The sequence below is a fragment of the Pogoniulus pusillus genome, chromosome 23 (genome assembly GCF_015220805.1).
Source record: "Pogoniulus pusillus isolate bPogPus1 chromosome 23, bPogPus1.pri, whole genome shotgun sequence".
NCBI lineage: Eukaryota > Metazoa > Chordata > Aves > Piciformes > Lybiidae > Pogoniulus > Pogoniulus pusillus.
In genome coordinates, this window is record NC_087286.1 from 4,090,302 (window position 1) to 4,113,215 (window position 22,914).

At 45.0% G+C, this 22,914-nt stretch overlaps 1 protein-coding gene across 1 annotated transcript in view; it reads right to left on the reverse strand.

Annotated features, from left to right (window-relative positions):
- Positions 1 to 5,580: 5,580 nt before the first annotated feature.
- Positions 5,581 to 22,914, reverse strand: part of LOC135185793 (vasoactive intestinal polypeptide receptor 1-like) — a 52,845-nt gene continuing 35,511 nt past the window's right edge. Inside the window, exons 9-16 of the mRNA XM_064162924.1 lie at positions 22,115 to 22,247; positions 20,976 to 21,129; positions 15,141 to 15,201; positions 13,620 to 13,689; positions 12,140 to 12,231; positions 10,187 to 10,316; positions 7,489 to 7,530; positions 5,581 to 6,078 (exon numbers count right to left, since the gene is read on the reverse strand). Of these exons, the coding sequence (XP_064018994.1) occupies positions 5,890 to 6,078; positions 7,489 to 7,530; positions 10,187 to 10,316; positions 12,140 to 12,231; positions 13,620 to 13,689; positions 15,141 to 15,201; positions 20,976 to 21,129; positions 22,115 to 22,247 (871 nt within the window). The 3' untranslated portion in view covers positions 5,581 to 5,889. The remainder of the gene's footprint in view (positions 6,079 to 7,488; positions 7,531 to 10,186; positions 10,317 to 12,139; positions 12,232 to 13,619; positions 13,690 to 15,140; positions 15,202 to 20,975; positions 21,130 to 22,114; positions 22,248 to 22,914) is intronic.

Consider the following 22,914-nt stretch of genomic DNA (forward strand, 5'->3'; position numbering starts at 1 on the left):
CTCAGAATCGCACTTAAGAGTACCGTGAGGAAGATGTGGAGGACGCAGGTGGCAGTCAGTGATGCTCTGATGTTAGCTCCATGCCTATCTGTACTAAGGAGCTGAGTTCAGCTAAATACACATTGTACTTTGTGTATGAACACACACCAGCAGAGCTTCAGCAATGCTTTCAACTTTCTGATCTTTCACCTTCTCTTGATTAAAACTGCAATTTCCCAGCAGCTTTCTTTGGGGGAATTCATCCATGTAAAGAATTACTGTGTGATATGACACTGTGTGGTATGACACTCTTCAGTGTCTGAAATGACTTTGGCTTCTGGATATGCCTTTTCCAATGGACTTTGTGCTTGCAGGGAAGCCTCAAGAGGCCTTTGTGTCCCAGTCTAATCCATAAAAAACAAGTATTTGGTGTGTTTGTTCTCTTACCCTTCTTGTCAATGTAGTGGCAATGCAACATGCTATAGCTCTGAGAAGTACCAAGTTATTGGATGGAAAGCTGTATTTTGGATTTTTTGACTGTGTCAAGGTACAAACTTACTGGCCTGTTGGGTCTAATAAGGACCTCTTTCTCTTTTTTTTGGGGGGGGTTAATTGGTTATGGGATCTGGGGTTATTCAGCTTTGTTATGAGATGGAAACACAGATCTATCAATTGCTGCTTTCTAACCTTTCTTGTGTTTTGAGAACTTGTTTTTAACATGTATACTGCTGTAGATGACACAATAAATGTATTATCATTTTGTATAAGTCTGTTCTGATATAAAATTGCACCAAAGAGAACATTTTTTTTTTTGTCTGTGAAGTTACAGGGTAGTGTATTTATTCCTAAAGCAGCAGGCTGAAAGTCTTTTTGGCCTAAAAAGGGTGAGCTTCCTTCTTCAAGGGAAGGAGTCCCTGGATTCTGCTGGACAAACTCAGTCCTGGACCAGCCAGACCTGAACGTTTTGTCGTTAGTGGACCATGCACCTCCTTTCTTCACCATCAGTCAGTGGAGTTACAGAAGAAGATGTTTAACACACTGCATAAGTACCATAGAATCATAGAATCAATCATGTTGGAAGAGACCTCCAACATCATCCAGGCCAACCTAGCACCCAGCCCTGGCCAATTAACCAGACCATGGCACCAAGTGCCTCATTCAGGCTTTGCATCAACACCTCCAGGGATGGCAACTCCACCACCTCCCTGGGCAGCCCATTCCAATGCCAATCACTCTCTCTGACAACAATTTCCTCCTAACATCCAGCCTAGACCTGCCCTGGCACAACTTGAGACTCTGTCCCCTTCTTCTGTTACAGTTGCCTAGCAGAAGGGACCAACTCCCAGCTGCTTACAACCTCCCTTCAGGTAGTTGTAGACAGCAATGAGGTCTGCCCTGAGCCTCTTCTTCTGTAGGCTGCTCTCAGCCACTCTATCCCCAGCCTGTAGTGCTGCTTGGGGTTGTTGTGGCCAAAGTGCAGAACCCTGAACTTGGCCTTGTTCAATCTCATCCTGTTGGCCTCTGCCCACCCATCCAGCCTGGCCAGGTCCCTCTGCAGGGCTCTCCTATCTTCCAACAGCTCCACACCTGCTCCTAGCTTGGTGTCATCTGCAAACTTACTGATGCTGGACCCAATCCCCTAATCCAGATCATCAATAAAGATATTGAACAGGACTATGCCCACCACTGATCCTTAGGGAACACAACTAGTGACTGACTGCCAAATGGATTCCAACTGGATGTGGCACCATTCACCTCCACTCTCCAGGCCCAGCCTTCTAGCATTACAGTGGTGTAACACTGCCAATAGCAAAGCAACACACTCCCCATTGCAACTAACAGACCCTCTTGCTGAGGGGGTAGGAAGGCATGTGTAAGTTTTCTAGGTGCCCATGAAGCCTGAGTCACATCTCAGGCCACACCTTGAGTACTGTGTCCAGTTCTGGGGCCCTCAATTCCAGAGAGATGTTGAGGCACTGGAAGGTGTCCAGAGAAGGGCAATGAAGCTGGTGAGGGGCCTGGAGCAGAGCCCTGTGAGGAGAGGCTGAGGGAGCTGGGGGTGTGCAGCCTGCAGAAGAGGAGGCTCAGGGCAGAGCTCATTGCTGTCTGCAGCTCCCTGAAGGGAGGCTGTAGCCAGGTGGGGTTGGGCTCTGCTGCCAGGCAAGCAGCAATAGAAGAAGGGGACACAGTCTCAAGTTGTGGCAGGGAAAGTATAGGCTGGATGTTAGGAGGAAGTTCTTCCCAGAGAGAGTGATTGGCATTGGAATGGGCTGCCCAGGGAGGTGGTGGAGTCTCTGTCCCTGGAGATCTTCAAGAAGAGACTGGCTGAGGCACTTAGTGCCGTGGTCTGGTTGACTGGATAGGGCTGGGGCATAGGATGGACTGGATGATCTTGGAGGTCTCTTCCAACCTGATTGATTCTATGATTCCAGGACACTGCAGCTATCTTGTGTTCCCCAGGACATTTCAAATGGCATTTGATAGCTCTATTTATGAAACAGAACCCAACTCCAGAAGTGATGTCTATGCAACCATATCGTAGTCAAAGGTAGATTCTCACATTAAGGAGACCTGAATGGCTCACAAATTTCACTAACTGTATTGCTAATACTTCCACTGGCTTAAGCATCCAAGTCATATCTAGGCTGCAACATACAGATGCCTGAATTTAGCTATCATAACTTGAGAGGTGAACACTGTCTTTGCTTTACATAGTCTATTGCTTTGGGTAATTCTAATCGCATTTAATGTCTCCTGAGGGTCATTCCCTGTCATGCAATGCACTTCTGCTTAAATGGATTCCTTTTTCCCTTAGTTTGTGATGAACTGAAACCTTTCATGTTCATGCTTTTGGGGTTTTTGTTTTGTTTGGGGGCTTTTTTGTTTGGTATTTTTGTGGGTTTTGGTGTTTGGTTATTTTTCCAATGGCTTCTACACTGCTACAAAACTCCAGCTCTGGGTGGTCTGGTGAAGCAAATCAACTGTAGAGAATTGGCCAAGCAGGTAAAACTGCCTGCTGGAAGGATTTATTTTTCTCTGGAGTCTGCACAGCCAAGCTTTCTGCAAGAAAAACAAATGCTGACATTGCAAGAGTTAAAATACACTCTTGGTGAGAAGCTTCACACATCTTAGCAACCTGTCTTTGCTACAACATGAGAACAAACAAGCCAACAAACAGCTGAAAGAGTGGGGTTTAATCTTTCAAAGTTGACAGGTAGCTTTTAATGGGTTTCAATAAAGGTATTTGAAGAGTTAAACCATGCAAAAGATGCCAGAGGGTTAGAGGAGGGGAAAGCAGCTTCTCCTAGCTGGTACAGAACAACAGAATGATTTGGGTTGAAGATCATCTAGCTTTAGTCCCATGGCCATGGACAGGAATTCCCTACACTGGACTAGGTTGCTCAAAGCCCAACCCAGCCTAGCCTTGAACACTTCCAGTCAGTGGACATTCACAACCACTGTCTCTCAGTCTTCACAGTGAAGAACTTCTGCCTTTCATCTAATTTAAATATACCCTCTTTCATTTTGTTACTATTGCCCTTTGTCCTATCAATGCACCCCTTGATAAACAGTCTCTCCCCATCTTTCCTGTAGACCCACTTTTAGTAGTGGGAAAGCACTACAAAGTCTAAAGATGAACAGCAGAAAGTCTCTTGGGCTGTCCTCACAGCAGAGGAATTCCAGTTACCTGGTCATTTTTGTGGCCTCCTCTGGACCCACTCAAGAAGGTAAAGGGTTGGACTTGGTGATCTGTGAGGCCTCTTCCAACCCTGATGATACTGTGAAGAAGGTCCAAGTCTATCTCACACTGGAAGCCCAGAGCTGACCACAGCACTGCAGGCAGGAGCAGTGGAGTATTCCATCCCTTAATGCATACTGCGGCTGTCCATTTGTAGCCGTTTAAATGGCACTCACAGCCAGCCCTTCTCAGACTGGTGCTGGCTGGGAGCAGGGCAATGCTTCACAGCAGCCAGTGCCCAACTTTCCCCACTGCACACACGCAGAGAATGCTGCAGCAAGCCCAGCCAGGCAGCACACCACGAGATGGCAGTGCCTCCACACAGCACTGCCCAGCAAAGCTGCAGACAACTTTTCTGCTGCCTTCACAGGCTCCACCGAAGCAGCTTTGCTCTGAAGCCTTCCCTACACCTACATACCGCATCCAATCCTCAGGTGTGCTACCACAAGGGACCAGCAGCCTTTTCACTGTGACAAATGGATTGAAGCAGGTTACCAAAGTACCAAAATCTGAAGCAATAGTGATGGTGTCTTGGAAAGGGAATAGAGCATTAAGTCATAGAATCATAGAATCAGCCAGGTTGGAAGAGACCTCCAAGCTCATCCAGGCCAACCTAGCACCCAGCCCTGGCCAATCAACCAGACCATGGCACTAAGTGTGCTTCAACACCTCCAGGCACAGTGACTCCACCACCTCCCTGGGCAGCCCATTCCAATGCCAATCACTCTCTCTGACAACAACTTCCTCCTAACATCCAGACTAGACCTGCCCTGGCACAGCTTGAGACTGTGTCCCCTTCTTCTGTTGCTGCTTGCCTGAGAGAAGAGCCCAACCTCACCTGGCTACAGCCTCCAGGTCACAGGATCATGTAACAGAAATCTTGGAACAAAAAGTCAAAATGGTACATCTCCATTGCCTTCAAAACTCTACCCATAGTGAGGACAGCTACAAAAATGTCCATTTTTTCATGAAGTCTCAAATGAAATATCCCAACTGCCATCATTAAAACTTACAAGCTCAGAACAGTTGTCATTATCACTCACATTTCATAGATGCACATCATATAAATGTGTTCATCTGTATATGCAAGGGAACAAACTTCACAGGAACAAAGGTTACTTCTACAAAGAAAACTAATAAGAAGGTCAGAATCGACAAAATTACAACTCACAGAGGACATCTGATTCATTGGGACAGGAAAACTGAGTGTCTAATTCATAGAAGACTGACTTGAATTATGTTTATAGAAATCTGGATAATTCCTCTCTGCTCTAAGAGTGGAAATGGAGAAGAACCTGTCAAGAATTTCCTCCTAACATCCAGCCTAGACCTCTCCCAGCACAACTTGAGACTGTGTCCTCTTGTTCTGCTGCTGCTTGCCTGGCAGAAGAGCCCAACCCCACCTGGCTACAGCCTCCCTTCAGGTAGTTGTAGACAGCAGTGAGCTCTGCCCTAAGCCTGCTCTTCTCCAGGCTGCACACCCTCAGCTCCCTCAGCCTCTCCTCACAGGGCTGTGCTCCAGGACCCTCAGCAGCTTTTTTTGCCCTTCTCTGGGGGCACTTTCCAGCACCTCAGCATCTCTCTTGAATGGAGGAGCCCAGAAATGGACACAGCACTCAAGGTGTGGCCTGAGCAGTGCTGTGCACAGGGGAGCAATGACCTCCTATGTCCTATTGGCCAAACTGTTCCTGAGCCAGGCCAGGGTGCCACTGGCTCTCCTGCCCACCTGAGCACACTGCTAGGTCATATTCAGCTACTCTCTACCAGTACTCCCAGCTCCCTTTCTTCCTGACTGCTCTCAGCCACTCTGTCTCCAGCCTGTAGCACTGCTTGGGATTGTTGTGGCCAAAGTGTAGAACCCTGCACAAACAGATATGACAAACATGATGAACCTGGCAGAAGTTAGCATTTTCTGGGGGATGCTAACCTATTGATTTACACAAGCTCAAAATCTGGATTCTCAAGACAAAACAAGTGGAATTCATATGCTTAAGGGAAGAGAGAACTTGGGTTGAAATACTGATGTGACCCAGTGAGGAAAAGCAGCTCACATTCATAACAACAAATTCACAGAAGGCTCTTAATGCTATAGAAAAGTGTAAAAGCTCCAAGCTGGCCAGCTCTTAGGTAGTGTGTTAGGATCTCACAGCAACTCCTCCTCACAGAAGAGCTCAGACAGAGGTGACACCATTCTGGCACACAGATGTTTTTCTTGTTGGACTGATTTTTTCAAGCAATGACAACTGAGTGACATAGTTGACTGGACTGTTTTCTCTGGACAAAGCCCTGTGTTTGTGTATGAAGTTCAGGTATTCTTGATACTGCCATTTGCACAGCTGTTTCTTCAGCTCGCTTTGAACCTACAGAAAAGGAATGTAAAACCCAAAGAGTCAGCACATTCCAACTTAGGTGACATTGAAGGTAAAATATGCCACAACACCTGCCTGATTTCTTAACTCAGATGCACAGAAGCACCCAAATCAGTCAGGATTAAGCCTCAATACATTTTTAGAAGAACCTGAACTATGCCTCTATTGAGTTTTGAAAATAAGCAGACTTAATTTCCAAAATTCAGAGGAGGACAGAATCATAGAATCATAGAATCAACCAGGTTGGAAAAGACCTCCAAGATCATCCACTCCAACCTAGCACCCAGCCCTAGCCAGTCAACCAGACCATGGCACTAAGTGCCCCATCCAGGCTTTTCTTGAACACCTCCAGGGATGGTGCCTCCACCACCTCCCTGGGCAGCCCATTCCAATGCCAATCACTCTCTCTGTGAAGAACTTCCTCCTAACATCCAGCCTATACTTTCCCTGGCACAACTTGAGGCTGTGTCCCCTTGTTCTGCTGCTGCTTGCCTGGGAGAAGAGACCAACCCTCACCTGGCTACAGCCTCCCTTCAGGTAGTTGCAGACAGCAATGAGGTCACCCCTAAGCCTCCTCTTCTGCAGGCTAAACACTCCCAGCTCCCTCAGCCTCACCTCATAGGATTTGTGCTCCAGGCCCCTCACCAGCTTTGTTGCCCTTCTTTGGACATGTTCCAGCACCTCAACATCTCTCTTGAATTGAGGAGCCCAGAACTGGACACAGCACTCAAGGTGTGGCCTGAGCAATGCTGAGCACAGGGGCAGAAGAACCTCCCTTGTCCTGCTGGTCACACTGCTCCTGAGCCAGCCCAGGATGCCATTGGCTCTCTTGGCCACCTGGGCACACTGCTGCCTCATCTTCAGCCTACTATCTACCAGTACCCCCAGGTCCTTTTCCTCTTGGCTGCTCTCAGCCAGTATATCCCCAGCCTGTAGCACTGCTTGGGGTTGTTGTGGCCAAAGTGCAGAACCCTGCACTTGGCCTTGTTCAATCTCATCCCATTGGCCTCTGCCCACCTATCCAGCCTGGCCAGGTCCCTCTGCAGGGCTCTCCTACCTTCCAACAGATCAACACCTGCTCCTAGCTCGGTGTCATCTGCAAACTTGCTGATGCTGGACTCATCATGGTAACTATCAGACACAAAGCAGAAAAGTCCCCTGGCAGGAAAGTCACCAATCATTCATAAAGGGTCATTGTTTCAAAGCTTATTTGGTGTCCTTCTGCATGAATACAAATAAAGCCAACAAAGGTACTGAGGAAGAAAGATACTTGGGTATTTCATGCTTTCAGCAGTAGATCAAAGCACAGATCTGTTCTGGAAATAGGGGATAATAAAATGCAAACTAAGAGATGCCCAGGAGTTTAATATGCTTTGATAATCTTATCTGCTAGCTACTCACCTCTGCGTTTGAGAAGCAATACAGGAGAGCTACAACGAAACCCTAAGATGGGGAAAGTAGGGAGGGAAAAAACAACCATCAGGATTTAAAGCAGAAAATCAGAGAAAGACATTGGATTTTGTTAAAGGTTTGACTAAGGCAGAAAAAGAAACAACTACTTTCCACTGTTCTGTTGCAATTTAGGTGATATGGCACTCCTGGGTTTTTGTAGTAGGATTCAATTCCTCAGTGGACTGGCAGTGTTATATCTGTACTGCTGCCCTTGGATGGAGACACTGAGGACTTTTTACTGTATCCTACAAAGATGCAGTCCATCAGGTAAGGTAGTCTGTATTTGCAATATTGTATAAGCTGAGTGAGGACTACCTTTTTTACTGCTAAATTATCTCCTTTCACTCACAAGAGTGTGGCTGTGTTCAGCCAACAGCTTACTGGGAACTTTGGGTTCTATTCACCCCTTGGGTTCTATTCCCCCAAACTAGTCAGCCATTGCCTGGGGAAATGGTAGTGAACTGGGAACCAAGTCATCTCACAGGCTGTGCTAACACAGGCAGTGCTAGGCTACATCTGTGCTAGTGAACTGAGCAAGACACAGCCCTGAGGACTGGCCTTGGCTCCTCCATATTATTCAAATGTCAATGTGGTGCAAGACACAGCTTTGGCTTGGATCAGTAAATATTTTCCCACACAGACTCTGGCTGTGGTTGAGAGGTAAGCATGGAAGAAGCATCATATTCAACCCATTTCAACATGGACAAGTCATTATAGAGTACAGGGGAAAAGGGGATGGAAAATGATCTCAGCTGTCTATTACAAAGTGTGGCCGTTTGAGCTGATCCTCTAGCTCAGACATAGGGGAGAGACAGTCGGTAGAGCATGAGACTCTTAATCTCAGGGTCGTGGGTTTGAGCCCCACGTTGGGCGCCAAAAAATTCTGTCCCGGGTTTGGGCTGATCCCTCCCCTGGGAAGAAAATTCACAACACAAACCCCCTTTTTTTTGAAAGTCAGGGAAAGATGAAATTGTATTTTCTTATAGTATAACAATGTAAAGAGAGATAATAACTACAGAAGGAAAGAAGGGGGAAAAAAATACAATAACCTTAAGGGAGATGGGGGAGGGATCAAGCGGCGGCGAAAGCAGCAAAGCAGCAGTAGCCAAAACAGCAGCCAGGGGACGACAGGTGAAGCTGCAGCAGCAGAAGCCAGTGGGAGAAGGGCAGAACAAACTGTGCTTCTGGACATTAAGTTCTTGATGCTCCAATGAAATTATATTAATTTATCTATTGTTGCCATTTATGTGACCTATCCCTGGAATGTTCATCTCTCCGCTATGTCTGAGCTAGAGGATCAGCTCAAACGGCCACACAAAGGACACCATACCCAGGCCCTGGCTCCCTCAAAGCTGAGATATTGCTCTTAACAGACATGTGGAAAAGTGGAAGAAACAAAGAAGTTATTAACTTGATGGATTCACTACTTCTTAACAGTAAGGGCAGAAGAGGTTGTTATATATTATCCTTACTTGTCATCACCTTTATCATATGTGTAATTACTTTCCATCAATTTACCTTAATCCATAGACTGATCTTCATGGCACTCTGTCATTGTTGTTCAATAAGGGTAGAAACTGTAATCTTTTTTGTGATTATTAATGTGGGGGCTGAGTCAGAACTCAAAAGCAGTGTGAGATTCCAAACAATAGGATAAGGCAATGACCTTGACTGCCTGGACAGATGGGCAGAGTCCAAGGGGATGGTGTTCAATAGCTCCAAGTGCAGGGTGCTGCACATTGGCCACAGCAACCCCATGCAGAGATACAGGCTGGGGTTGGAGTGGCTGGAGAGCAGCCAGACAGAGAGGGATCTGGGGGTGCTGATTGATACCTGCCTGAACATGAGCCAGCAGTGTGCCCAGGTGGCCAAGAGAGCCAGTGGCATCCTGGCCTGCATCAGGAATGGTGTGGCCAGCAGGAGCAGGGAGGTCATTCTGCCCCTGTACTCTGCACTGCTTAGACCACACCTTGAGTGCTGTGTTCAGTTCTGGGCCCCCCAGTTTAGGAGGGACATTGAGATGCTTGAGCGTGTCCAGAGAAGGGCAACGAGGCTGGGGAGAGGCCTTGAGCACAGCCCTACGAGGAGAGGCTGAGGGAGCTGGGATTGGTTAGCCTGGAGAAGAGGAGGCTCAGGGGAGACCTCATTGCTGTCTGCAACTACCTGAGGGGAGGTTGTGGCCAGGAGGAGGTTGCTCTCTTCTCTCAGGTGGCCAGCACCAGAACAAGAGGACACAGCCTCAGGCTGTGCCAGGGGAGATTTAGGCTGGAGGTGAGGAGAAAGTTCTTCCCTGAGAGAGTCATTGGACACTGGAATGGGCTGCCCGGGGAGGTGGTGGAGTCGCCGTCCCTGGAGCTGTTCAAGGCAGGCCTGGACGTGGCACTTGGTGCCATGGTCTGGCCTTGAGCTCTGTGGTAAAGGGTTGGACTTGATGATCTGTGAGGTCTCTTCCAACCCTGATGATACTGTGGTACTGTGATGCTGTGATACAACAGAAAGAGCTTGTGAAGGAGTAAGATGGAATGTGTGTGTTGAATGCAGGCATGTAACTAACTCCTCTACTGACCAGCCCAAAATGTGAAACTCCTGAGAGCATGGCCCTTCAGAGCAAACCTCTTGGGAGTGAGGAACATTTTGTCCAGCTTACCTGGAAAGAACCCAAGCCCAGCTCAATATAAAGGCGAGCTTCCAGACCAGTGCTTTCTGGGAAAAACGCAAACACAACGTAGTGCACTCCAAAGAGGGGGATTAAGAGCAGGGTGGATTTAGCAAGTCTCCTGGCAGAGCAAGAATTAGAGAGCAATGCACTGTTAGAAGTACAGAATTAAGGGTAGCCACGTTGAAACAAAGTTTAGTACTGAGGGCAGCTTCAGAGCGGAGATAGCTACACCCAAGGAGGTTAATGGAGAGATTGCTTTCTGCTGCTCCAACTGTCAATACCTGGTGTTGTGGTAGGCCTGGCAGGCCCAAAATAGGCTTACATATGTCCTGCCTTGCCTAGGCATGTTCTTCTGCTCCTCTAGAGAGGCAAGTGTGGAAATGGACACAAAAGGACCTGTTATCATTGAGTCTGGCTTGCCCAGGGTCCTGTGGTGTAAGGCACACACTCAGCTTGTGCCTGCCTAGTGCCAGGCCTGTGCTTTGCCCAGGTTAGGCAAAAGTGAGCCTGTGGCTTTGCCTCATATGGTAAGGTTTGGCTAACTGCCATCCTGAGTGGCTGTTCTGTGTCCAAAGGGCAATGAATCTCAGCCCACATTGATAAAAGGAGATATGCAGGTGAACAACCTGCTTTGCTTCCCTGCTTTGCTCCCCTGCTCTGTGCCTGCTCTCTCTGCTGTGCCCAGCCCTGCTGGCATTGCACACTGCCTTAGTGCTGCCTGCTAAACTCCACTGCTGCAGTTACCAGGAGCAGACCCTGGATGCCTGCACATGATCAGCCTGTGTGGCCAGCGTGACACCGTGCTGAGACTGCACCACATCTGCCTCTGCACCTGAAGGTCCTGCCTAGAATCCCTGCACATATACACAGATGGTCCAGGAGCAGCCAGGAGACAAGGGCAGAGATTGTCTGCGTCCTGTCCCCAGGAGCCAGGAAGATTCAAGCCTCAATGTCCAACAAGACAGAGTCCCCTGAGAGCATTTGGGCACTGTCTGGGCTGTGGCCAGCCCCCACGAGGGGAATAATAATAACCTGTGAGTAAATGCTCAGTGCCTCTTTGTGATTCTCTGCTGCCTTCTGCCATAGAGCAGAGAGAGCTCCTTGAGCCCAGCTACTGGACAAGCAGCACATTGACTGCAAGCAGCGTTTGACTGAGGGAACCTTCTCTTCCAGTTCAATTACTGTTCATGTATTTTGCTGGTTATATCAGATGTAGATATTATCCACAGAATGTTTCCATGACTGTGTAAGAACCAAAATATTATTAAAATTAGTAGTGGGGAGTGGCAGAGTTCTGAATAGCACAAATAATAAACAGTATTAATTTTGGAAAATAGCATCTCACATCAATTGATTTCCCCTCCCCAACACCTGGTGAACAAAGATGAACAGGTCAGAGTGCAATTCATCTGGACTGACCATTAAAGGTTCTTCTGCCTGTTGTAAATGCAAAGCCAGGGGCACCAAACTAACTAATTGCCACCTACACTCCTGAGACTAATCTCAATTACACATAGATATCCCTGATTGAAGCATCTCAGCTTCCAAAATGATGGAGAGCTGATCATCACCATCCCTAAGGATTGATTCAGCTGCTTAATCAGCAGTGAGGCATTACCTGACATTTAGCATTTACAGTTTCAAGATGAGCTATTTGGGAGTTGTAATATTTTATGGTTTACTTTTCTCCTTGTTCCAAATACATCCACCCCACCCTTCTTCCCCTGAGGAAGACCAACAAACAAAAAGTGACATTTGGGATGCAAAGGAAAGTTTTACATTGTTGTTTCTTCTTGGAATTTTTCTTCCAATCAGTAAGGAGTATTACACTTTCTGCTCCTGCCCATAAAACATTTCTTATAGAAGGCAGAAGAATATTAGTATCAAAAGACCCAGAAATGGCAGAAGAATATTAGTATCAAAAGACCCAGAAATGCTTACACAAAGTGGCTTGAATGGCTCCATCCTCCCTCTTGAGTCTTCAATTTATGGACTAGAATCCTGATCACATTAATAAATATAATGAAGTTAATCTAAGGAGAACAAGACAAAAACCTGTAAACACACTAAAAATCAGAATGTTTCTTCAGGCACAAATTAACCAAAACTCCCCAGTCACAGGAGCTTCACTGCCATAAACCAGCACAGCTCTGCTCTCAGATTGAATCAATAACATCAGAAATAGAATTAATTTTCCCCACAGATATAGAGTTATACATAAAGACATGATGAAATTATGTTGAATTCATGTAGATCTACATATCTCAATAGATCTACATATCTCAATGTGATTTGATGTCTGATGTTAAACCCTTGTACTTATCAAAATCATAGATTCATAGAATCAAGCAGGTTGGAAGAGACCTCCAAGATCATCCAGGCCAACCTAGCACCCAGCCCTGGCCAATCAACCAGACCATGGCACTAAGTGCCCCAGCCAGGCTTGGCTTCAACACCTCCAGGGATGGTGACTCCACCACCTCCCTGGGCAGCCCATTCCAATGCCAATCACTCTCTCTGCCAACAACTTCCTCCTAACATCCAGCCTAGACCCGCCCTGGCACAACTTGAGACTGTGTCCTCTTCTTCTGTTGCTGGTTGCTTGGTAGAAGAAACCTACCCCACCTGGCTACAGCCTCCCTTCAGGGAGTTGTAGACAGCAATGAGGTCTGCCCTGAGCCTCTTCTTCTGCAGGCTGCACACCCCCAGCTCCCTCAGCCTCTCCTCACAGGGGTGATCTTATTACTGTCTACAACTACCTGAAGGGGCATTGTAGCCAGGTGGGGGGTGGCCTCTTCTCCCAGGTAACCAGCAATAGAACAAGGGGACACAGCCTCAAGTTGTGCCAGGGCAGGTCTAGGCTGGATATTAGAAGGAAGTTCGTCACAGAGAGAGCGATTGGCATTGGAATGGGCTGCCCAGGGAGGTGGTGGAGGCACCATCCCTGGAGGTGTTCAAGAAAAGCCTGGATGGGGCACTTAGTGCCATGGTCTGGTTGACTGGATAGGGCTGGGTGCTAGGTTGGACTGGATGATCTTGGAGGTCTCTTCCAACCTGGTTGATTCTATGATTCTATGATTCTGCTCCAGGTCCCTCATCAGCTTCGTTGCCCTTCTCTGGACATGTTCCAGTATCTCAACATCTCGAATTGAGGAGCCAGAACTGCACACAAAAGGACATTATGTCCTGGGATGACTCTAGAAATTCCAGGATTTACTCTTTAGTTTGTGGTTTCTGGTGCTTTGAGAGGGAAAAACCCAACAAACCCAAGAAAATCAAGAAGAAATCCACATGCTATACAGTAATTCCCAACTGCCTAAAATCCCATGTGCTATTCTTTTTCTCCCAGTTTGCTGGAAAGAGACACTAACTGAGCTTTCACATTTCAAAAGACACTTAAGACAATATGAACACAACATACTAATACAGTTAGCAGAATGGGACCTTTGATGATCCATAACACCACTCCATTTTCATCATCATCCCAACACCTGAAACAGCAAACAAAACCAGTGGCATTATCTGTCTTGGGTGAGCTTTCCACAACACATCAATGTATTTCTGTCACAGAGCAGGAAAGTGATGGATGCTAAGTTTGACATCACTATTTAAAGGCTACTGCCTGTACTGGTACTCTGATACCAGTACCTCAGAAGGCAGCAAGAGTTGAAGAATCAAAGCAAAGTCAAGAAATGAACATTTGTGTCTTCAGGCTTATTTCTTGCTTTTCTGTGAAAAAGGTGACTAAGGTTCTGTTCATACACAAATACAGTGACTTTGAGGTCATGAGGTTTTGGCAGGGTGCTGGGCCATCTTATTTAAACTATATTCTTACCTCAAAAGGTTGGACTAGATGAAACTTGAGGTCCCTTCCAACCTGGTATGATATAAATCTATGAAAGAACCTACTTACAAGGACATAATATGCTTTTTTCTAGGGAGGTGCTTGTTTGAATAGATTAAGGTTACCAATTTGTGGCTGGTTTTGCACAGAAGCAGTGATTTCCTAAAAATATAGTTATTTCAAAGGCTGGACATTAGGAAACTAAATGACATTTTGATGGTTACTGTAATATTTCCAGGTTTATCACTCTGTTACACTTAAAACTGCTTTCTCATTTGCATATGGAGTGTAAAGACCAGAGGCTCAAATTTCATAGAATCAAGCAGGTTGGAAGAGACCTCCAAGATCATCCAGGCCAACCTAGCACCCAGCCCTAGACAATCAACCAGACCATGGCACTAAGTGCTCCATCCAGAGTTTGCTTCAACACCTCCAGGGATGGCAACTCCACCACCTCCCTGGGCAGCCCATTCCAATGCCAATCACTCTCTCTGCCAACAACTTCCTCCTAACATCCAGCCTAGACCTCTCCTGCCACAACTTGAGACTGTGTCCCCTTCTTCTGTTGCTGGTTGCTTGGTAGAAGAAACCTACCCCACCTGGCTACAGCTTCCCTTCAGGCAGTTGCAGACAGCAATGAGGTCTGCCCTGAGCCTCCTCTTCTGCAGGCAGCACACCCCCAGCTCCCACAACCTCTCCTCACAGGGCTGTGCTCCAGGCCCCTCAGCAGCTTTGTTGCCCTTCTCCAGACACCTTCCAGTGTCTCAACATCTCTCTTGAATTGAGGAGCCCAGAACTGGACACAGCACTCAAGGTGTGGCCTGAGCAGTGCTGAGTACAGGGGCAGAAGAACCTCCCTTGTCCTGCTGGCCACACTGCTCCTGAGCCAGGCCAGGATGCCATTGTCCCTCCTGGCCATCTGGGCACACTGCTGGCTTATGCTCAGCTACTGTCTACCAGTACCCCCAGGTCCCTTTCTTCCTGGCTGCTCTCAGCCACTCTGAGGTTTGTACCTAATTTTTTTATTTCTCCAGCATAAAATCAAAATACACCACAAAACATCATGCTCTTGGATTCCTTTTCCAAGCTCTGACTTACCCTGTATTTTGTTGGTGGATTCTGGTTAGGACCCAAGTAAATATCACAGCAGTGGGAGCTCCTGGAGAAATCAACACAGAATACAACACAATTGTTTTCATAGAATCATAGAATCAGCCAGGTTGGAAGAGACCTCCAAGATCATCCAGTCCAACCTAGCACCCAGCCCTAACCAATCAACTAGACCATGGCACTAAGTACTGTGTCCCATGGAAGCTTTGTTCCAATAAAGTTCACAGTGTTGCAGTTTGGATGGACATTGGAGGTCACACATTAGGTCAGATAATTTAAACTGAAAAAAAAACCAACCCCACAAAACATTATGAAATATCTTGGACTACAGGAAGAAAGAAAAAAGGAAAAATAAATGCAATGAAAAATGGCAGGAGAATGAAAGCAAAATGAAGGAAAATTGGGGATGTTTTGAAACTGTGTTTTAAAACAATAACAGTTAAGAGCTATTGAATGGTTTGGATATGAATTTGAAGCACTGGCACTTATTTAGCTAGAGCTTTTTTATCTGGCCAGCATACAGCTTATTGTATACTAGCTGGAAAGGCTCACACTTCTCCTGGGGACCAATTCCACTATATTTACCAGTTTCTTCCTGAGGACCAATTCCATTATATTTATCAGTTTCTGAGCATTCCACAAAATTCCAGCTAAATCCAGGAATTAGTGATCTTTATCCTCACTTTATAACTGCTTAGAATTCTACCTTAATAGCCAAGAAGTTATTCCTTTTTACAGTCCTATCCATTAGCAATTGTGTTTGTTCTTCTTTTGCACAACTGAATTGCCAAAGATCAAATGATTTTCAAGTTGCCACAAAAAGGATTCTAATCTGAAGCATTTTCTGAGTATTCCATAAAATCCAGCTAAATCCAGGAGTTAGTGATCCCTATACTCACTTTATAACTGCTTGTAATTCTACCTTTATGGCCAAAAAGTTACTTCCCTTTTATAGTCCTATAAATTAGCAATTGTGTTTGCTTCTCTTCTGTGCAATCGAATTGCCAAAGTCTAAATGATTTTCAAGTTGCCACAAAGAAAAGATTCTCATCTGAAGCATTTTCTGAGCATTCCACAAAATTCCAGCTAAAGCCAGGAGTTAGTGATCTCTGTACTCACTTTATAACTGCTTAGAATTCTACCTTTATGGCCAAAAAGTTATTACCTTTTCACAGTCCTATCAATTAGCAATTGTGTTTGTTCTTCTTTTGTGCAATTGAATTGCCAAAGACCAAATGATCTTCAATCTGCCACACAAAGGATTCTAATCTGAAGCATTTTCTGAGTATTCCATAAAATCCAGCTAAATCCAGGAGTTAGTGATCCCTATACTCACTTTATAACTGCTTGTAATTCTACCTTTATGGCCAAAAAGTTACTTCCCTTTTATAGTCCTATAAATTAGCAACTGTGTTTGCTTCTCTTCTGTGCAATCGAATTGCCAAAGTCTAAATGATTTTCAAGTTGCCCCCAAAAAAAGATTCTCATCTGAAGCATTTTCTGAGCATTCCACAAAATTCCAGCTAAAGCCAGGAGTTAGTGATCTCTGTACTCACTTTATAACTGCTTAGAATTCTACCTTTATGGCCAAAAAGTTATGTCCTTTTCACAGTCCTATAAATTATCAATTGTGTTTGCTCTTCTTTTGTGCAATTGAATTGCCAAAGACCAAATGATCTTCAATCTGCCACACAAAGGATTCTAATCTGAAGCATTTTCTGAGTATTCCATAAAATCCAGCTAAATCCAGGAGTTAGTGATCCCTATACTCACTTTATAACTGCTTGTAATTCTACCTTTATGGCCAAAAAGTTACTTCCCTTTTATAGTCCTATAAATTAGCAATTGTGTTTGCTTCTCTTCTGTGCAATCGAATTGCCAAAGTCTAAATGATTTTCAAGTCACCACAAAAAAAAGATTCTCATCTGAAGCATTTTCTGAGCATTCCACGAAATTCCAGCTAAAGCCAGGAGTTAGTGATCTCTGTACTCACTTTATAACTGCTTAGAATTCTACCTTTATGGCCAAAAAGTTATGTCCTTTTCACAGTCCTATAAATTATCAATTGTGTTTGCTCTTCTTTTGTGCAATTGAATTGCCAAAGACCAAATGATTTTCAAGTTGCCACCAAAAAAAAGATTCTCATCTGAAGCATTTTCTGAGCATTCCACAAAATTCCAGCTAAAGCCAGGAGTTAGTGATCTCTGTACTCACTTTATAACTGCTTAGAATTCTACCTTTATGGCCAAAAAGTTATTTCCTTTTCACATTCCTATAAATTATCAATTGTGTTTGCTCTTCCTTTGTGCAATTGAATTGCCAAAGACCAAATGATTTTCAGGCTGTCACACAAAGGATTCTAATCTGAAGCATTTTCTGAGCATTCCACAAAATTCCAGCTAAAGCCAGGAGTTAGTGATCTCTATACTCACTATATAACTGCTTAGAATTCTACCTTTATAGCCAAAAAGTTATTTCCTTCTTGTTTTTTTTTTCCTGAGCAGTCCTATAAATTAGCAATTATTAGCAATTGTGTTTGCTCCTCTTTTGTGCAATTGAATTGTCAAAGACTAAATGATTTTCAAGCTGCCACAAAAAGGATTCTGATCTGAAGCAGGTGACATTTTGACTGATAAATCTATTGAAATAATACAGCTAATATCTTTCTAAGTATCATTTGAGATCTGTAGGAAAGACCCAGAAGTTTCCTTCTTAATTTAGACCTTTGTTTAAGGCATTTAAACTGAGACTACATTCAGATCAAGCTGTCTTAAGGCATTTAAACTGAGACTATCTTCAGATCAAGTTGTCTTTTTAATTAACAAAGAGAAATATTTATACCCATATTATCTGAGGTACCCTTGAGATGACTCACTTGATGTTGATTACAAAAGCAGATGAGGATTAGTAGGTTATTGAGATGGTTCCTTTATTATCTCAAGTTAGCTGTGATTAATCATAGAATCATAGAATCAAGCAGGTTGGAAGAGACCTACAAGATCATCCAGTCCAACCTAGCACCCAGCCCTGTCCAGTCAATTAGACCATGGCACTGAGTGCCTCATCCAGTAAAATTAGGAGAGGCTGAGGGAGCTGGGATTGGTTAGCCTGGAGAAGAGGAGACCCAGGGCAGACCTTATTGCTGTCTACAACTACCTGAGGGGAGGTTGTGGCCAGGAGGAGGTTGCTCTCTTCTCTCAGGTGGCCAGCACCAGAACAAGAGGACACAGCCTCAAGCTGTGCCAGGGGAAATTTAGGCTGGAGGTGAGGAGAAAGTTCTTCCCTGAGAGAGTCATTGGGCACTGGAATGGGCTGCCCGGGGAGGTGGTGGAGTCGCCGTCCCTGGAGCTGTTCAAGGCAGGACTGGACGTGGCACTTGGTGCCATGGTCTGGCCTTGAGCTCTGTGGTAAAGGGTTGGACTTGATGATCTGTGAGGTCTCTTCCAACCTTGGTGATACTGTGATACTGTGAAGTGTCTAGTTTCAGGCAATCTACTTGGAATAGCTCCAAATCAACATCTCCTTTATAAAATGCAGACTTTTCAAATTTGATTACATGATAAAGAAAAGTCTCAGACTCTGAAGATGAAGGAGAGCTTAGATTTCACTCCTAAGGCAACAAATGTCAATGTAACTACTCAATTTGGGTGCCTCTACTTTAAAACAGACAGGCTGAGATGCAAGGATATCTGAGAGCCACAAGGAACAATTCTCAGCAGCAAAAGGAATTTTGGGTCTAACATGTACACATTCTGACAACTACAAATCATTTTAACTACTGTGCAATCTTGAAAGATTCTTTAGAGCCAGAAAAGCTCAGAAAACAAAACCAAACCAAAAATCCCCTAACCCAGAATCGTTTGATTCTGTCCTCACATTGTTTAAGGTTAATTTATCTAATTAGAATCCTAGAATCACAGAATCAGTCAGGGTTGGAAGGGACCACAAGGACCAGGGGAAATTTCGGCTCGAGGTGAGGAGAAAGTTCTTCACTGAGAGAGTCATTGGGCACTGGAATGGGCTGCCTGGGGAGGTGGTGGAGTCGTCGTCCCTGGGGCAGTTCAAGGCAAGGTTGGATGTGGCACTTGGTGCCATGGTCTAGCCTTGGGCACTGTGGTAAAGGGTTGGACTCGATGATCTGTGAGGTCTCTTCCAACCTTGGTGATACTGTGATACTGTGACCACCTAGTTCCAACCCCCCTGCCATGGGCAGGGACTTCTTTTTAATAAAAATCAACCTTTTTTATTTTGCAATAAACCAATCTGCAGCAAGAATAAAGTGAACTCAAATCTAAGTTTGGATCTGGCTCATCTTGGAGTGCTTGCCTGCATGCTGACCATCTGCTCATGCATGCTTTTTGAGAGCCCCATTTTGCCAAGAGGTGGTGGTGGTTAAAGGAACCCAAGTAACTGGGCAATCTGACAGTGGTCACATCCATTGAGACCAAACGGCCACAGTGACCTTTCCTTCCAGATGTACAACCACAGCCTCGGCTGCTCCACACTTGAGGACACAGAAATGGAATTATTCAAGAGTAGCCACACGAAAAACACTTCCCAGCACTGCTGTTCCCTCTCTGCCTTGCTCCTGCCTTGCCCACTGCCCCTTTGCTTTAGCAGGTGAGGCACCTGCAGAGAAAATCATCAGCACATGCCCCAGGAACGCTGTTCCTGCTTCTTGTCTGTCTCAAGCAGGCATTCTCCTGACTAAAAGCAAAATGTTGACTTAAAGTTAGCCACCCAACTACTTTAATCATTGAAAGAAGTCAACAGGTTTCCAGGGTGCTGCCCAGTCACAATACTCATCTTCTGGAGGACTGGATTAATGACTACTTCTCTCTACTCTCTGCAGGAGAGACCTGAAGAGATAGTTTAGATTAGATGGCTTTTACATTAGTTTAGTTGCATGACTTTAATTTCAGTCCTAAAGAGGAATCCTGTGGTCTTTCAAATAGATGTATCATAATGCTTCCAGTAACCCATCCTATCCTCCCCTTTAAAGATGTGAGTGGTTAAATATCTAACAAGATACAGAGACAGAATAATGCTATGGTTTTGATGCAGTATTACTGCAGGAGGGACCTAGAGAGATAGTTCAGTTTAGATTAGATGGCTTTTACATTGCTTTAGCTCAAGGTATAGAATCATAGAATCATAGGTATGCTGTAGTCTTTCAAATAGATGTATCAAAGTGCTTCCAGTAACCCATCCTATCCTCCCCTTTAAAGATTTAAATGGTTAAATAACTAACAAGATACAGAGACAGAATAATGCTATGGTTTTGATGCAGTAGTACTGCAGGAGAGATAGTTCAGTTTAGATTAGATGGCTTTTACATTGCTTTAGCTCAAGGTATGGAATTATAGAATCATAGGAATGCTGTAGTCTTTCAAACAGATGTATCAAAGTGCTTCCAGTAACCCATCCTACCCTCCCCTTTAAAGATTTGAATGGTTAAATATCTAACAAGATACAGAGACAGAATATTGCTATGGTTTTGATGCAGTAGTACTGCAGGAGAGATAGTTTAGTTTAGATTAGAGGGCTTTTACATTACTTTACTTGCATGACTTTAATATCAATTCTAAAGAGGAATGATGCAGACTTTCAAATAGTGCTTCCAGTTCCCCTTCAAAGTTTTGAATGGTTAAATATCTAACAAGATACATACAGAGAGAGAATAATGGTATGGCTTTGATGCAGTAGCACTGGATGAATGGGCAGTTAGCATCAGAGAAGTGGCACCTTTCATCTCAGAACAAGTGTTTTATTTAGTTCTGAATGTAAATACTAAATAGTGTGAAGGGGGAAAAGAGTACTAACCCCAGCCAGTAACTATGAACCACCATACATACTGCTTGTCTGAGACAAAGGTCAGCAGAAGCAGTGTTTGCAGGTATATCCCTTCTATAAGAAGCCAGAAGAAATTTGCTAAAATGCTGAACTGGAAGAATGCCACAGCAGCCTTACAAGCAACCTGGAAATGAAGAGGAAGGAAAAAAACCAGTTAGATCTGCTCTTCATTGTGTGAGGTTTCTCTACAAGTACAGACAACACTCAGTGTTACCACACAAGAATGAAGAAATTAGGACAGGCTTTCAGTAGGTTTGAGATTCCATCATTTAAACTGGTTTTGTTTCACTTTGTTTTATGAAAGGGGAAAATGGACTCTCTCTTACAGTCGAAATTCCTTACTGATAGGCAGTTCTGTTGTGTCATTCGAGTCAACAGACCTGTACTTTAAATATCAAAGCTCCTAGAACTAGGAGCTCCTATGTGGCTCCTAGTATTTGGGTTTGTGTGGTGTTAAGATTTCAGTTATGGCAAACTGAAGGGAAATGAAATGAAGGGGTAGCTATTGTCTCTTCAGGTAAAGAATGGAATGTTACATCTATGAGAGATAAGAGAGACAGGAAGCTGTCTTGGGTTCAAATGCAAGTTCCCAGAGACTCTAATAAATTTAGTAGACCCAATGACAATTTATAGAATTTATAGAGTGCCCTCCCCTCTTCCCCCTCCTTTTCCCAAAAGACAGGGAGAGAGAGAAAGGAAAGGACACCCAAATAAATCAATCTCACTCAATTTGGAAGTTAAAAAGGAAAAGTTTAACAATAACTTAGAAAAGGTATTGGAGGTAGGGGAGTTTACAAAGGATAAGGAAGGGAAAACAGCAAAATACAAACAGGGATGGATACAACCCGAGCAAGGTGATGGTGTCTCTGCCTCGTGGCTGCCACGTGGTGTGCTGGTATGCAGGATGAGTGTGTGGGTCAAGAGGGAGCCAAGGAAAGAGAGAGAGATGAGGAGCAGGAAGTGCTCCTCTTTTATACCACAGGAAGTGGGGGGAGTGGGCTAACCATCACCTGGAGTGTGGCCCACCCCTGGGGAGGGGCCAAGACCCCTAGGGTCAGGTTCAGGGTTACGCCCCCCTGGAGTGTTAACCCTATACAGAAGCTTAGTACCGTTGACATTAGGCAATGGTCCATAGTTTCGTCTGCAAACAAAACAGCATCTTTGGTGAAAACAGCAACTGCTCTCAGGATAAAGGAGACAAAGAGGTGCATGTGGATGTAGTTCCGTGTACAGTGGAATTTCCTGGTGTGGAAAGAGAAAATAAAAGCTGTTCTTCAATTGCATCAGGAACAGTGTGGCCAGCAGGACAAGGGAGGTTATTCTTCCCCTGTGCTCAGCACTGGTCAGACCACACCTTGAGTACTGTGTTCAGTTCTGGGCCCCTCAATTCAAGAAAGATGTTGAGGTGCTGGAACATGTCCAGAGAAGGGCAACAAAGCTGGTGAGGGGCCTGGAGCACAAATCCTATGAGGACAGGCTGAGGGAGCTGGGCCTGTTTAGCCTGGAGAAGAGGAGGCTCAGGGGTGATCTTATTACTGTCTACAACTACCTGAAGGGGCATTGTAGCCAGGTGGGGGTGGCCTCTTCTCCCAGGCAACCAGCAATAGAACAAGGGGACACAGTCTCAAGTTGTGCCAGGGTAGGTATAGGCTGGATATTAGGAGGAAGTTCTTCACAGAGAGAGTGATTGGCATTGGAATGGGCTGCCCAGGGAGGTGGTGGAGGCACCGTCCCAGGGGGTCATCAAGAAAAGCCTGGATGAGGCACTTAGTGCCATGGTCTGGTTGACTGGCTAGGGCTGGGTGCTAGGTTGGACTGGATGATCTTGGAGGTCTCTTCCAACCTGGTTGATTCTATGATTCTATGAATTCAATCCAAAATTCAGACAGGAATACAGGGTGACTTCAAA